This window comes from Thamnophis elegans, chromosome 3 (assembly GCF_009769535.1).
Source record: "Thamnophis elegans isolate rThaEle1 chromosome 3, rThaEle1.pri, whole genome shotgun sequence".
Classification (NCBI taxonomy): domain Eukaryota; kingdom Metazoa; phylum Chordata; class Lepidosauria; order Squamata; family Colubridae; genus Thamnophis; species Thamnophis elegans.
In genome coordinates, this window is record NC_045543.1 from 46,612,159 (window position 1) to 46,626,899 (window position 14,741).

At 37.8% G+C, this 14,741-nt stretch overlaps 1 protein-coding gene across 3 annotated transcripts; it reads right to left on the minus strand.

Annotated features, from left to right (window-relative positions):
• Positions 1-946: 946 nt before the first annotated feature.
• On the minus strand, positions 947-14,637 carry TRMT10B (tRNA methyltransferase 10B). 3 transcript variants are annotated; one of them, XM_032214691.1, is made up of 9 exons: positions 14,505-14,637; positions 12,795-12,987; positions 11,312-11,420; positions 10,828-10,952; positions 8,944-9,096; positions 8,214-8,292; positions 2,261-2,328; positions 1,871-1,994; positions 947-1,247 (listed from the first exon to the last, which is right to left on the minus strand). In XM_032214691.1, exons 2-9 carry the CDS (start codon positions 12,963-12,965, stop codon positions 1,144-1,146), a joined length of 933 nt encoding a protein of 310 aa, XP_032070582.1. In that variant the 5' UTR covers positions 12,966-12,987; positions 14,505-14,637; the 3' UTR covers positions 947-1,143. The 3 variants fall into 3 exon arrangements, with proteins under 3 accessions (XP_032070582.1, XP_032070580.1, XP_032070581.1); XM_032214689.1 differs by lacking the exon at positions 14,505-14,637 and adding an exon at positions 13,561-13,665; XM_032214690.1 differs by lacking the exon at positions 14,505-14,637 and adding an exon at positions 13,561-13,656 and having other exon boundaries at positions 12,795-12,984.
• Positions 14,638-14,741: the final 104 nt, after the last annotated feature.

Below are 14,741 nucleotides of genomic sequence, written 5' to 3' on the forward strand. Positions count from 1 at the left end.
CACAGGCAGTGAAGCGTCATAGGCAGTACAGTGGTATAATGAGCTGCGAGAATAACCTTGGAAAACGGGAAGAAGAGCCGATGGCCTACCATGGCCCTGCCTCCTGTTTCACAGGATTGTTTTCACAGCCTATTACAAGTGGTAGCAACTTCTTCACTTCATTGCTTTTACTTTCGATTTTAAAGAGATGCTATGCTCCCCTTTAAAAGAAAAGACAACTTTTGAACAGTATTTTCACCCAATTACTGAATTTTTGTACTCACTAAAAATGGAAGTGATGCATCTCTTTATTATACCTAATAAATAAAGACCTAGTTAATTAGCAGGAAGTAAGCTCTACCATAGTGGCCTTGCTTCTATGCAGACTAGCACTGCAGAGCATTTTATAATACTCCTATCCTTAATTTTAGAACACTCCTAATAACTCAGTTGGTTGACTTTGCTATGCTTGGAAGGGTAAATAATAGTGGCAAGGAGATTTAATCTGAAATTAGAGCATTTACTTAAAAAAATTTAATTGACATAACCTCAGGTCTTTTGCCTATGAGTGCAGGAAAAGCTACCCATTCATTTCATTATGAAAGACTCATTGTTTTCAGCAAAAATTCCCAGCACAATGTCATGTGTTTTTTTAAAAGTACATATCAGTAATAAGTGCAGTTAATTGTAATGTAAAACAAACAATACTTTAACCCTTCCAATAGATTCATCAAGAATAAGCAATGAGAGACCCAGTCTTTTCCCCAAGAAGTACAGTAAGCAGAAATTTCAGCAAAAATTCCCAGCACAATGTCATGTGTTTTTTTTTAAAGTACATATCAGTAATAAGTGCAGTTAATTGTAATGTAAAACAAACAATACTTTAACCCTTCCAATAGATTCATCAAGAATAAGCAATGAGAGACCCAGTCTTTTCCCCAAGAAGTACAGTAAGCAGAAATGAGGATCAATTAAGTAATCTTTTACTCTCCCCACATGTCTATGTACAGTAGTGCTGGAGTCAAAACTCCCATAATTTACAACTGGAAATTTTAATCACGTAGTCCAAAATATCTAGAATGCAATTGGGTAAAGGAGACTATTGTAGGTTACCAAAGGCAGACCAAATCTTGTTTTCTCATATTTGTATCCAGAACCCTTTTGTCACTGTGTGTTTTTGAAGATGTATCCCTTTCCAGGAGAAACTGCAGCTTTAAGTGCTTCTTCCCAACTCTTTTTATCATAGAAAGTTGATAAGGCATCAAACACTAAAAGAAATACATTAGAGAATTACAAAAAAATGTCATGAAAATTACAAGGAGGATTGAATCCAATCATGGTATAACAGAGCTTCTATAGAAACAATGCCCATCTTCTGTATTTTTAGACTCTTATTTTCCAACAATAATTCAAACATGTTAATAAGGAGTATCCAAGATTTGTGGTCTTTAATACAACATGACCCTTTACATTCAAGGCTTTCCTACTTTACTCATGGTAGACCTCTACTGTTTAATGCCTATTTGCCCATATCTCATAGGACCGCTTCCCCTGTGTTAGGACTATGTCCTAACATAGGAGCAAGTTCTTGAACAGTTCATCATGTGATATGGCATTTTGTGCCCTAAAAAGTACAATAAACAAAAGTGAAGATCAATTCTGTAGAGAACTGAGTACAAAACTCCAGTGTGCACAAATCAACTATGCAACCATTGTCAGAAAGATTTAATTTTCTAAAAAATGGACCAACACCATCCATACAAGTTATCGGGAGTTAATTTGCAACAGCTATTCTAATTCCAGCCATAAATTGTATAGGAAAGCTGGTGGTAATACTATGCCTGCAAATAGATGGCAGTGAATTCTATTGACAAGTGTGTACATTGCTTACCTTGGTTGATTGCCAAAGTTGTTGAGTGGTAATTTTTTGCATTGGTGTTTTTTACCATGTACTCTGGAATAGGCAATCGTGCTGTCTGCAGATGTCTTTCCTGGGCAATTTGGAAAGTGAGTTTCTACAAAAACAAATTATATATACTAAAGGAGGAAGGGAAGAAATGATTCTTTATGCCAGTTTTTTTTTTAAAAGAACTACATCTGGCTATTAGATTCTTTAAAAAGCTCATGATGCCTATTCTCCAAACCCAGAAGCTCTATTTTAATTATGTTAGCTAACTGTTCACAGGAAAATTATATTTGGGAAGAGATAAGTTCCTGCAGTTCATCATTGAAATACTACCCAGCTATTTCTGTAAGAATATCATTTGTTCAATATACTTACTTTTTGAATGCTTTCATCCACCAGCCCTCCCAAAATATGTACTTTTTGTGGATCAACTTCCTCAAGAACTAAAATGAGAAGAACACAGATAAATAAGCATCTAGTAATAAAGACAGACTGCATAACATCATTATTGTTACCATCTTCATAATCTTGTTATGTTTTTCCTATCCATAACACTTCTAGCAAGAGCCAATAATAAAGGCAAAGAAATACAGAGAACATCAAAACTGGCAATAAAGGTATAACACTATTACCATGAATGGGGAGCATTCAAAATATATACTGTCCCTCTACATGGGGCTACTTTTGAAAGTCATTCAAAAACTGCAGCTGGTTTAGAATGCAGGTGCGCTAAACTCATATAACATCATCTCCTTGGTAGGCTCATTTAAGACCACTACTTTTGAGTTGCAGTGGCTCCAGTGGTGGGTTTCAAAATTTTTTAGAACCTCTTCTGTAGGTGTCGCCTGCTTTGTGGGAGTGGCTTGCCAGCCATGTGACTGAGTGGGAGTGGCTTGGCAGTCATGTGACTGGGTAGGCATGGCCAACTTGTAAAATGTGGTGAAACTCACTTAACAACGTCTTGCTTAGCAACCAAAATGTTGGCTCAGAAACTCTGGCATTTGAAGCACGCAAGTCTTAAAGCTGTCAATTTACAAGAACCTTGCACCCCTAACCCTTTAGAAAAAAAACCCCAGGGGTGTTCAAACTTAACAGCTTTAAGACTTGTGGACTTCAACTCCCAGAATTCCTCCTCCAGTCATGTTGGCTCAGGAACTCTGGCATTGAAGTGTGCAAGTCTTAAAGCTGTCAAGTTACAAGATCCTTGCACTCCTAACTCTTTAGAAAAAAACCCCCAGGGATGCTCAAATTTAACAGCTTTAAGACTTTAAGGTTTAGATAGGACTCTTAGAGGCGGGCTCACTGATTGGCTGGTGAGCCAGCCAATCAGTGAGCGGTGGGAGGGACAAGCGTGGTGCGGACGGGCGGGGGGAGGGAGCTGGAACCAGTTCTAAACAGCACGGTAGATTTGTGGAACCTCTTCTATAGAAGAGGTTAGAACTGGCAGGAACTCACCCGAGTGGCTCCCAGTATATTTCTGGGTGCAGTTCAAAGTGCTGTTGGTCACCTACAATACCTTCATAGTACAAGACTGGACTACTTGCAGGACTGCCTATCTATACTTATTTTTGTCAATTCCATGAGATCTGACCGGTAGGCATGTTTTGAGTTTATGCAATTAAACAATAACATCTACTATCTAGGCAGCTTGATTTCTGTTGCTGTGGCTGCCTGTGGAACAATTTACCCCTCCTTATCCCAAAATTCAAAAGGCCTGAATCCCAATGGCCAGTAAAAGCTTAGCTTTTTTCCTGGACACTTAGCCAAGAAGCTAGGTGAATCCCATTTTAGGGGTTCATTGCAGGGAATATGTGTGTTATCTGTGCGTGTGATGTATTCCAAGTTTTATGTTTTTAACTAATCATATGCCAAGAAGGGGAGAACAATAGATTGGGTTTTTTTTAATGTATGTTTAGAGTTTGGGTGAAAATTACATTAGTCTCTTCATGTTTAACTCAATTAGCCACTAACTGCTCTGTCACTGTTGGCTTTGGCAGCACACAGTCCTACTAACTAGCTCAAAAAAATCACAATTTGGGGGAATTTAGAATCTCTCTCCACTTTCTCCAAGAAATGCCATATATTGCATCTGTCAAGCACCAGAGATTTCGGGAGATCCAGGCAATTCAAATATGTATAAAGATTTATTGTAAACGTAAGCTCTCTACAAGAATCTGAACTACTAACCGTCAAGGGAAATTAGGAGTTAAAAATAGAAAGGAATTCAAGGTTGGCCTAAGATATCTTGTGGGCGTGAGGGACTCATGACTGATGATGCATTTGACCCCTCCCTCAGGCTCAGCCTGGTCATCTTCTACAGCATCTGCCCCATTACCATTCCAACAAGGTCCCATGACACTACTAACCCTTATTTCCTTTTTCACCCAATCAGAATGTGGGAGCTATGTTCTAGAATAGACCTGTCCAACCAGCAGCCCAAGTGGCTTTGGATAACTGATCATGAAGCGCCCCCCTCCCAATTATAACCTTTTAATATTATGTGATTTATATACTGTACATTAGCTACATCGTACATATTTTATATATGTCCCAGGACAATTCCTCTTCACTCAATGTAGCCCAGACAAGCCAAATGTTCTAAATTGCATGGCTAAACTTAGTAGGCAATTTTATAATGGAGTGGCTTCTACCACTCTTTATGTCAAATTCTCTTTTCCTTGGATACTTACACAAAAAGGGTCAAAATGTGGGATTTAGATGTTTTCTAATACATGCTGACTTGGTGGAATTAGTTGGGTCTGTTCTGAGGCAAATTTAACTCTAGGGGAGAGGGGCAGGGTAATTGAGTCTTCTCTGTGTTGCTACATTAACTCTCTCCCTGAACCAGTTAAGCATGCAGTGAGAACAGAATCATTGAATAATATGTTATTCTACCTTAATTCTCTGAATTGTATAGCGGTCTTTAAAAAATGACTAAAATCAGAAAGACTGAAATAGAACTTCTGCCAAAAGTGTTAGAGACTGTCTTGGTTCAAAACAAAATGTCTGGGTGTGCTCATTCATTTTTTAAAAATTCTGCCTAACAAAATCTATACTTATACAACACAGTGTAATAATTATGATTTTTATCTGACCCCCGTTTCTCTTTGCCTGCTTTGTGAAGGGTCCCCCCCCCCTCCTTCCCAGCTCCAATGAGCTTACTCACTGGACTCTTTTGAAGAATTCTCCTTCCTCATTAAAAAAATATTCTTAATTATGTTTTATCTGTCTGCAAACTTTGCTGTTTTCCAAAGCTTGCTGGTGCTCTCAGCAAGCTTGCATTTAGCTGGTGATGTTATTTTGGCTAAATAAAACATTAAGTGCTGATACTTGAGTACTGGAAATAAAGGGAACAATGTTATTTATAGATGCCATTTACACTATCATTTTCTCATATCGCCAGTAAGAGTATTCCTGGCTTAAAAGTGCATCAAACTTAACTACCCTCTGCTTAATATTATAGATTTTTCTATTTTGAGGTATACCTTTCTAATTATTGGTAGTAATTAGGCCTATTTTTGCTCTAAAGGTTACTGATATAGTCCATGCTCGTCCATATTATTTTATGGTTCCCAACTTTTTCACCTTGGCAGCCTGGCCTGGCCGGGGGAGGCATGGGAGTGGCAGGTGCACACAGGCACACACGGCTCCATTGGTGGGAGGTGGGTGCGCATGCGTTCCACTCAAGCAAATGGAGCTTCACGTGTGAGCAGAGGGTGCTTGTGCTCACACACAAACCTCCACTCGTGTGAACAGTGATTGCTTGCGTGCAAAGCTCCACTTGTGTGAATGGAGCTTCACGCGTGATCCCCCTCCACTCACATGAGTGCACGTGAACACGAGCATCCTTTGTTCAAGAGCACTCTGCTTGTGAGCGCAAAAGCCCACCACTTGTGCAAGTGGAGCTTTGCACGCATGCGCTTGCTGCCACTGAGCTTCAGGTAGTGGGCTGTCGCCTGGGGAGTTGGGGAACCTATGCAGTAGAAGGTCTGTAGCTTCTGTTTAGGCAACTTTTCTCAATAGGAAAAGGCTTGGTATTTTAGATTGTTATTCTTCCTAATCCAGGAGTTTCCTAAATATTCTAGACTTAGGAACTTCATGTTACTCACAAGGTCTATTAACTTAGCTCCCTCCTTGTTCATAGGCAAAAAAAAATTCAGATCCAAACTTTCAGCCCTCTAACAGACTAACAGACATGAATTACCCACTCTTTTTTTATGGAGATGATCATTTCAAGAGTTTCGAATGACCTCAGATGCTCACTTAATATTTTTGTGCAAGGAAAATCACCTTGGATTATATTTCCAGAAGTCTAAAGTACAAGCAAGTTCTCAACTTAAAACTGATTGTTTAGTGACTGTTAGAAATTACAATGGACCTCGAATTACTTACAACCGGCTTTTGACAGCTCCTACCCTCTCCCCAGATCACATGATCAAATTTTGGGCACTTGGCAACTGGCAACATTTGCAGTGTCCCATGATCACGTGATTGCAACTTGCAATATATTTTTTGCTGTAAACTGGTGCTTACTTCCGGTTTCCAGCAAAAAATGCCCATTGGGCATTCTCTTGACCACCAGAGTTTTCATTTAATAACCATCATGACATATAACCTTAATTCTAGGCTCAATTATGATTTTAAGTCAAAAACTATCTAAAATGATCTTTCCTAAAACATTTAGGAAGCTTCACTGAGTAACAGACAGTAGCAAGTGAGGAGTTTTAAATATCCAGATGTAATCCTTCAAGACTCAAGACTGTATCATGGGATACAGGTATCAAATTTGTATTCTTATGGCGTCACAGAGATTCTTCAGCTCTTCTATTTATTTTTTAACACGAGAACTCATCTTTACAGTTTTAGAACGCATGGCTCAGTTGCTTATAAATCTCCATTTCAAATTACCAGTATATGCTGATTTTTGAGGAAATAATACAAACTAAGTCTATTACAGCAGTGCTTCAAGCTCTAAAATGTGTATTTAATGAAATTCTAAGGCTAAAAGCTGGTCAGATGAGGAAATAGCTTAATTATTCATTTTTGATTCCATTACTGTTAGCCAATAAATTCCAGTTGTTTTGGATTCTAGTGATTTTTAGAACATTTCTCAATTACCGAATTTCCTCAAATTTTTGGTGGCTGGGAGTTATCAAACATACTAGAATGAGAGAGGGCTCATTCAAAATTTATCCCATTAAACATCCACCCTAGATGGATGTCAGCTAATTATGCTGACTCATGATCTTCCCCCATTTCAAGAAGGGATTTTCTTCAGAGCAAGATCAATAGCCTTTAGCATTTTTATATGGGAGAGTTAATAAAAGTTCCTATAGCTAATCAGACTTGCCAGTGGGTTGCTAACTGGTTTATTACCAGTTCGCTCGTGATCGCATGGGCGCAACGCTTCTGCGCATGTGCATAAATGTCCAAGCGGGTGGCCGGAGCTTCCCACTGCCGCCACTACCAGTTCAACTGAACCAGGCCGAACTGGGAGCAACCCACCTGAGACTTGCCCTTGTGGTGATGGCTCATGTTAATAAGATGATACATTCATGTTAACAAGAAGATTCCATTTTCCTTTGTTGTTACATGCCCGAGATCAGTCTGAAGAATCTTATATTATTTCCCTTCTATTAGATAAGAAAAGCCTTACTATAAATAATATAACAAAGTTTTATACAGCAACTGTACAAACAGCTGACTTCTGATCTATATGAGCAATATGATCATAGTGGCTCCATTAATCCTTGGAAATGTATAAATGAATTTCAACAATTTAGATTGTTAGATTTTAAAATATAATTTATAACTATATGGTTCATTTACTGCATTACTGTACGGACTGAATACCTAGATTTAGATTTTACTTAAAATTCATTTTATAGTATTTTTTATCTTATTTTATAGTTCATTTTATTTTATCTAATGTTAATGTTTAAGTGTTGAGGAAGAGTTCAGTGCTGCATTATTTGGAGCAGTGTTGCAAAAACCTTTAATTGGGAGTCCTTACCCCACCAATCAAGACAGATTAATTTTTGATTCCCAGCCACAGTATTTAGAGAAAGAGGAAGTGCATCAGTAAGCACCACAATCCTAGATTAGGTTGGGCTGAATTATAGTTACTCTACTTACTGCTATTCTTGCTAAAGACTGAGTACATGTAACTGTTGCTCAGTTTGGCATACAAGGCTGCTTGTCCCAGCTGAATGCTAGAATATATGGCATTAGCTGTTTAAGTTGATTTGAAGCATACATTAAGAAACCCCAAATCCAATTATTACTCATTTAAAATAAGAACAACAAAATTTTAAAAGCTGCAATATACCATTATCAGAATCTGGTGTGAGATATACAATCATGTCCAAAGGAAATAGGTCAAGATAACTTTCAGCAGTAATATCCATCTGAAAAAGAATGCAACACACATAAATAGAATTTCAAAAAATCCTTTTAGAAAGACCACTTGTGCAGGAATGAGAGTGCAATTTTGGAAAAACATGCCACTCTGACTATCCATTACTATTCTACTGAAAAACACATTTTGAATCAAAACAGCATTTTAGCCCAATTTAAACCTAATATTTCACTACACTATTGATGATACCATGTTTTCCCGAAAAAACAACCTGTCCTGAAACTAAAGCCTTGCCACATATTTCAGGTGGGCAAAAATATTAGCTCTGGGAGTATGCTCTATGGTTGTGGACTGCAGAGTGTACAACCATAGAACGTACTCCCAGAGTGGCATCCGTCCTCCGTTGCGGCTTCCAAAGCAGAGGGGGGGAACAGCCCATTTGTTGCTCATTTCTGCTCTCCCCAGCCCCCAGGAGTTCTCTGAAAACCTCCATAAGGCTAGGCACGGTCATTTTTGTAAAGGGTCGGGGCTTCAGGAGGCAAAATATGCTGTATTCGATGTATAAGACGCACCCAGATTTTCAGCCTCTTTTTTGAGGAAAAAAGGTGCGTCTTATACTTTGGAAAAAAAACGGTATTTTCCTTCAGTGTCATCACTTGGAGAAAGCTAAAGCAGAGGGAAAGAGGGGAGATATACTTACCATATAATTGGCAAATCCATCATTCATTCTCAGGCATGCTTCGTAAATAGGACTGTTTTTCACAATTCCTGTGAGGTGGAGCCAAAAGGGCTTCTGAGCTTTCTTGTTAGACCCATAAAGTCGCCTAATTTGTGCAGCAAGCCGACATATTTCCTTTGAAGAAGAGGAAAAAGCCTCAGTGGTTGGTTGTTGTTTTTTTCTTTTTTTTTGTTCTAGATGTTCTTCAAAAAGCTCCAGTATTATTCAAAGCTTTTTGTTCTTTTTAATGAAATATACCAATCAAAATATAATGCACAAAATAAAATATTACTGTAGGACAATAAAGAAGTAAATGATGCATAATGGTAATTAAAGTGAACAAAGAGATTCATATAGAACTAGGTTAATTCTTTAGCATATTCTTGAAGTTTAATCATATAGAAACATATTGCCTCATGTTCTCATTTTGTATACAGTAAAGACAATTCATAATAGGGAACATGTCCAAAATTTGTTCTTTAAGAACAGGACTCTATATTGCCTTTCAACAATGTAGAAAAATTCTCTGTCAAACTCTGACTTTGAGTTCTCCATAAAATGTCGAATTCCATATGAGAATGTGAAAGTACAGCTCAACATCACATTTGCATTTTTAATTAATTTCTCCAATTTATATTAACCTATTTAACGACAAGGTCAAACAAGAGTCATGGTGGGATAGGACCAAATCATACAAATCCAAGAATCCTATTTGCAGTTTATTTCAGGCTGATGTAACTATTCTAAATTTTCTCCTGAGCAATAGCTGCTTAGAGAGCCAATTTAGTGTACTGTTTAAGGTACCCAGCTAGAAACCAGGAGACTGTAAGTTCTAGCCCCACCTTGGGCACAAAACTAGCTGTATGATCTTGGGCCAGTTACTTTCTCTCAGCTCTAAGAAGCAGGCAAGGACAAAGCATTTCTGAAACCTTGCCAAGAAAACTGCAGGCCCTTGTCAAGGCAGTCGGCAGGAGTCAAAACTAACTCAAAAGAACCAAAAAACCCTCCTGGTTATGAGCATCTCAAAACAATGGATCTCATGCTCTGCCATATGTGATTGTAATACATATTTTAATCTTGCAATCTTGTCCTCATCAAATTTAATAAAGAGCACTCCTTCCATCTATTGCCTTTCAGTGGTCCTAAGGTCTTCTCCATTCCACTTCCAGTATACCTAATCCAAAAGGTAAATCTTAGAAAATATGCTAAGTCCTGCCAATCTCAATGTTTCCTCAGTTCAAGAGGACTTATAACCACAAGCAAGGTATAAAATCTCTCACAAAATACGACTCCTTCATCCTTCACTCAACTATTCCATTCCCCATGGATGCTGCAAATCTGGTGTTTCCTACACTTATACAACCAAGAACTTACATTTCAGTCTGGCTTAAATGTGCAGGAAGCTTTCTATTGTTTTCATGAGGAAAAAATCAAATGGTCACGTCCAAATTTCTAATTTTTATGGAGTACAATTCTTCAGTCAATAAAGCAAATAATACTACTTCAAAGTACAGTGAGATCTCTGGTCACGACCATAATCTGTTCCAGGACTTAGATTGGCATCCAATTTAGCCATGACTGGAAGGAAGACTGACTGCATGTGCGTGCACAAAGAAAAAGGTGCGGAAGGGGAAATCGCTATGGCAGGGAAAATCACTGTGGCTGTGTTTGATTGCCACCCAAGGATGTGTTTGTGAACAAAGTGAAACATTTAGCAGATTTTTTGGTTGGCACCCAATTTGGTTGTGGTCTGTGACCCGAGGTCCCACTGTATTGCAAAATAAGTACTCAAGAGCAGAGGCACATTCACCAGTCCTGAAAATCAAATTCCATGCTTTTTAAAAACAGCAAAAAATATAAAGCTACCTTCTTAGTCATGTGACCAGTCAAACTCATATCAATACACAGCCGAGGACCTGTTGCCTTGGCCTCTAGAAGACGATCTTTTGCAATGGCTTTAAGAACTCGCTTACTAAGTTGAGGAGCAGTGCCTGAAATAGAGAAAAGATAAAAAATAAACAATCATCCAGTGGCTCACTGCTGAACAACGTTAAGCATACAGGGGCGGCATAGGCCGTGATTTTGCAGGCTAGCAATAATTTATTTGAAAGGCACTTCAGTGCCTATAAATCAAAATCTCTCCCCAAAAAAATATTGCACAGCCTGCCCTACACTTCCTTCCACGTGAACAATACAAAATATTAGCTGTAGTAGAGAAACCCAGAAAACCCGATCCATTATGGAACTTCTCACAGAAAATATAAGTAAAGTTCCTTGAAGCTTCAGAGTACAGAGAACAAATTATTTTCTATAGAAAATGAAGACAAAAATTATACTGTGTTTCTTGTACCTTTTTGTTCAGCGTGCTTCGCTTTACGTCGTTCTCTTTCACATTTTCTTTTATCCTTCTTTGCAGAAACAATCTTCTCCCAGTGCCGTTGTTTCCTTAGCACATTCCTCTTAATATAAAGAAAAATAAACAGACACATATCAGGGAGGAAAAAAAGCCATTTGCAAAGATTTTCTTATCACAACTGGATTTAGGGGTGCATATATGTTTGGATTATTTGAGTATGTCCCATTGTTAAATTTCCCAAATTTTGCATATGTTCATCTAATACAAGGGTACACAGCAACTATTTATCCTTTCTTTTTCTATCTCTCACACACAGAAACTATTACAAATTTCAGCTATTTTACACAAATAGAAAGGAATATATTATTATGTGCTGTATTTTTCCCAGATAATTACTAAAAAGTAGAAGAAGAGTTATGAGTTAATATTTCTTCTGCTTCTAAAAATGATGGGAGTACAGTATTATTTACATAGTGCTTTCAGTCAATAGGAGATGTTATATGTAAATGGCATTTTGGCACACAACTTGCCTTTCTAAATGTATAAAAGATCTTTGTGGAAATCCAGGAAATATCTTCTGTAGAAGTATTTTTGTAGCAACACTTTTATTAATATGGTTGACTGTCAAGCCAACCAGATGTTTCGATTGGATTTGGCATTTTTATCCATCAATTTAGTTCTTTCCAAGGACCTGCTTATTATTATGATGATGGTGACACAGTCAGCCAGATGTTTAGACTAGATTTTTTTTAATCCATCTTTTGAGAGTTCCTTGCCTGAGGGTGTTAGATATCATCACAGGATGTAAATTGTTCCAAATAAAGCTGCCTTTTGCAATTGATCTACAGTGATTTAGTCAATGCTGATGGTGTTCAAGTAGTCCTCCAGTTATTATTATTATTAAAAGATCAATAGGCCACTGGTACAGAGAAAGGCTCAACTGATGTAAATATGACAACTTTTTGGCACCAGCTTAAAAATTTTCCATTGGCCCAGACATTTTACAGCAAATCTGTTTTGATTTTTGTTTGTGTTTTGTATGAAATAGTTACTGTAATGTACTATGATAACTTCCCATTTTCTTCCTATTGATATCTTTTAGTTAAAGAACAATAATGAGCTATTTCAAAATATGTAAGTTAAAGGGAAGAAAACAACATCTTTGTTGTTGCCTAAAAACTGGGAAGGAAGGAAGGTCACAATGTGTAAGTACTTATCTTATATATCTACAGGTATGCCTTTAAACAAAGCCATTGTTACAAGTTTTTAGGCCCTTCTTCAATGTAAAATATGATCCCTGTGAAACCCTGAGATTCACAACATGAAACTACATTAAAAATTTTCCATTGGCCCAGACATTTTACAGCAAATCTGTTTTGATTTTTGTTTGTGTTTTGTATGAAATAGTTACTGTAATGTACTATGATAACTTCCCAATTTGTTTTTGACATGAATGACTGAAGGCCACTTTACATACCGAACACCAATTCTCATTTCCTGTAACCTGTCCACTGGATCTTTCATCATTCTCATCAATTTCCAGAAGCTCAAATGCATCCCAGAGATCTTCCCCATCTCCATAGTTTTGCTGTTGATCACAATGATCTCCAGAGATACTTTTCTCTACTTTCTTCTCAGGATTAGTCATTATTGGTTTTTTGTCCAAACTGCTGTGAAAAACATAGAAAAAATGACATTAAATGCTGGACCATAGAATTGCCAGAACTGAAACTGCTCTCATCCTACAGGTAAAACAGGATAGTTTTATTCTGTACTGACTGCAGCTTCTGGCTACTTTCAAAAGAACTGTAAGTAAGCATGTTATAGTAATCCAACATTGAAACAAGAAGAGTATAACTTATTCTGTGTATTCATCCTTTATTCAGAAAATGGAAAAAAGGTGTGAACCAGTCTTAACAGGTGCTGATTAATAGCACAGAAAGGGAAGAATTACGCATTACCAATTCCAGATACATGAAAGGAGCCTCACTGGTATTCAAACGTTGTCCGTTGTGTAAGAATTTCAGAACCATGCAATTCCTCCTGCCATATAAGGCCTTTAAGGCATCTTTTCTACTTAAAACTTCTTAAATAACATTGCACAAATACAATCAATGTGTGGTCCAGAAAAAAGATGAGCAAAAGGTGCTTTACAGGTAACTTTTATGAATACGCAACAGTCAAAATGCTTAAGTAGTTTAAGAATCATGAATTATTGTTCAGACGAAACGTCTGCTACTCACCTCCTTTTAATAGCAATTTCTCAATCAACCTTTCTTTTACTCTTTTGATATAGTACGAAAAACTAGCTCCACGCTGGACTATTTCCTTCCTCTATCTATACCGTATCATCCAATGAGACTTCCCTCTACCAGGAACCAGCTGCATTCTGGGAATTGTAGTTTTCGTCATGGGCGACGGGACAGGATTATCCGATTCAAGGTTGGGCGGATGGGAACGTGCGTTGCTTTGATTTAGAGACGACGGGGGAGGAGTTTAAATATGATTCGCTGGCCATCCCTTCTGAAATGTCATCCTGAGTTACATTTTCTTCATGGAAAGCAAAAATACACTTTTCAATTCTGAAGCCTATTCTCAAATATATTGTTTTTCGGGCCAGTCTTGATTTATTTTTATCTTTTTTTGTAGATTTTTAATTATAAGTCGTTTGGTAATTAGAAATCAGGCGGTCTATCTGTGATTTGATTGCCATTTCATGTATGCATCAACCATGCTTATGTTAAATACTCACATATCCCGCAAAGGGAGGAGCAGAAATATATTAACCACACATTCTGAGTGCACATAACTTCCTGAACTTTAAGCTCGGGTGAATAAAGATTCGCACAATTGCAGTGTTCACATAATATGCTAGGTCTCTCCTTTAAGAAAACATATTGAAGCCTAATCTGACAAGCTGCCACCTGCACACTGGTAAACCATAGAACAGGATAGCCCGACTCTTTCCAGAAGTTTTGTGCTTCCTTACAGATCTAGATGGTGCCATTACCTTCAATTTGTAACTCCTCACGTTGCCTCTGTCTTTACCTCACACGAACCGTCTAAAACTGCCACTACCTATCAAAACACATGATGCACCCACAATAAATCTAGATTTTTTTCCCTTTAATAGATATTCTCTGGGAAAGAAAAAGAAATACACAGGCGCACGCACCTCGGAACTCACCTAAAACGATTTTGGAAAATAACTTAAAATGTGTTCTAGAGGAAAAAATGGGGAAGCAGCAGCGTGGCTATTAATCTGAAACCCGCTTTTTGAAACTCTGCTGTCACTCGCAAGAGAACAACCCCATTATTAAGCGAAACTGGAAAAGTGAGAAACTTGCTCCGATTTCTATCCATTGCATAACTCTCTCCCTGGTCTTTTCCTGCCATTGGTTACAAGCCTGCAACTTCCCCTTTT

What these genes read in the sequence shown, in the direction of transcription:
- TRMT10B (XM_032214691.1), bottom strand. Translation starts at nt 12,965, where the DNA reads ATGACTAATCCTGAGAAGAAAGTAGAGAAAAGTATCTCTGGAGATCAT. An exon ending in CACACCAGATTCTGATAATG is followed by an intron (nt 2,329 to 8,213) that starts GTATATTGCAGC and finishes TTCTCATTTTAG; the next exon opens with TTCTTGAGGAAGTTGATCCA. An exon ending in AACTTTGGCAATCAACCAAG is followed by an intron (nt 1,248 to 1,870) that starts GTAAGCAATGTA and finishes TATTTCTTTTAG; the next exon opens with TGTTTGATGCCTTATCAACT.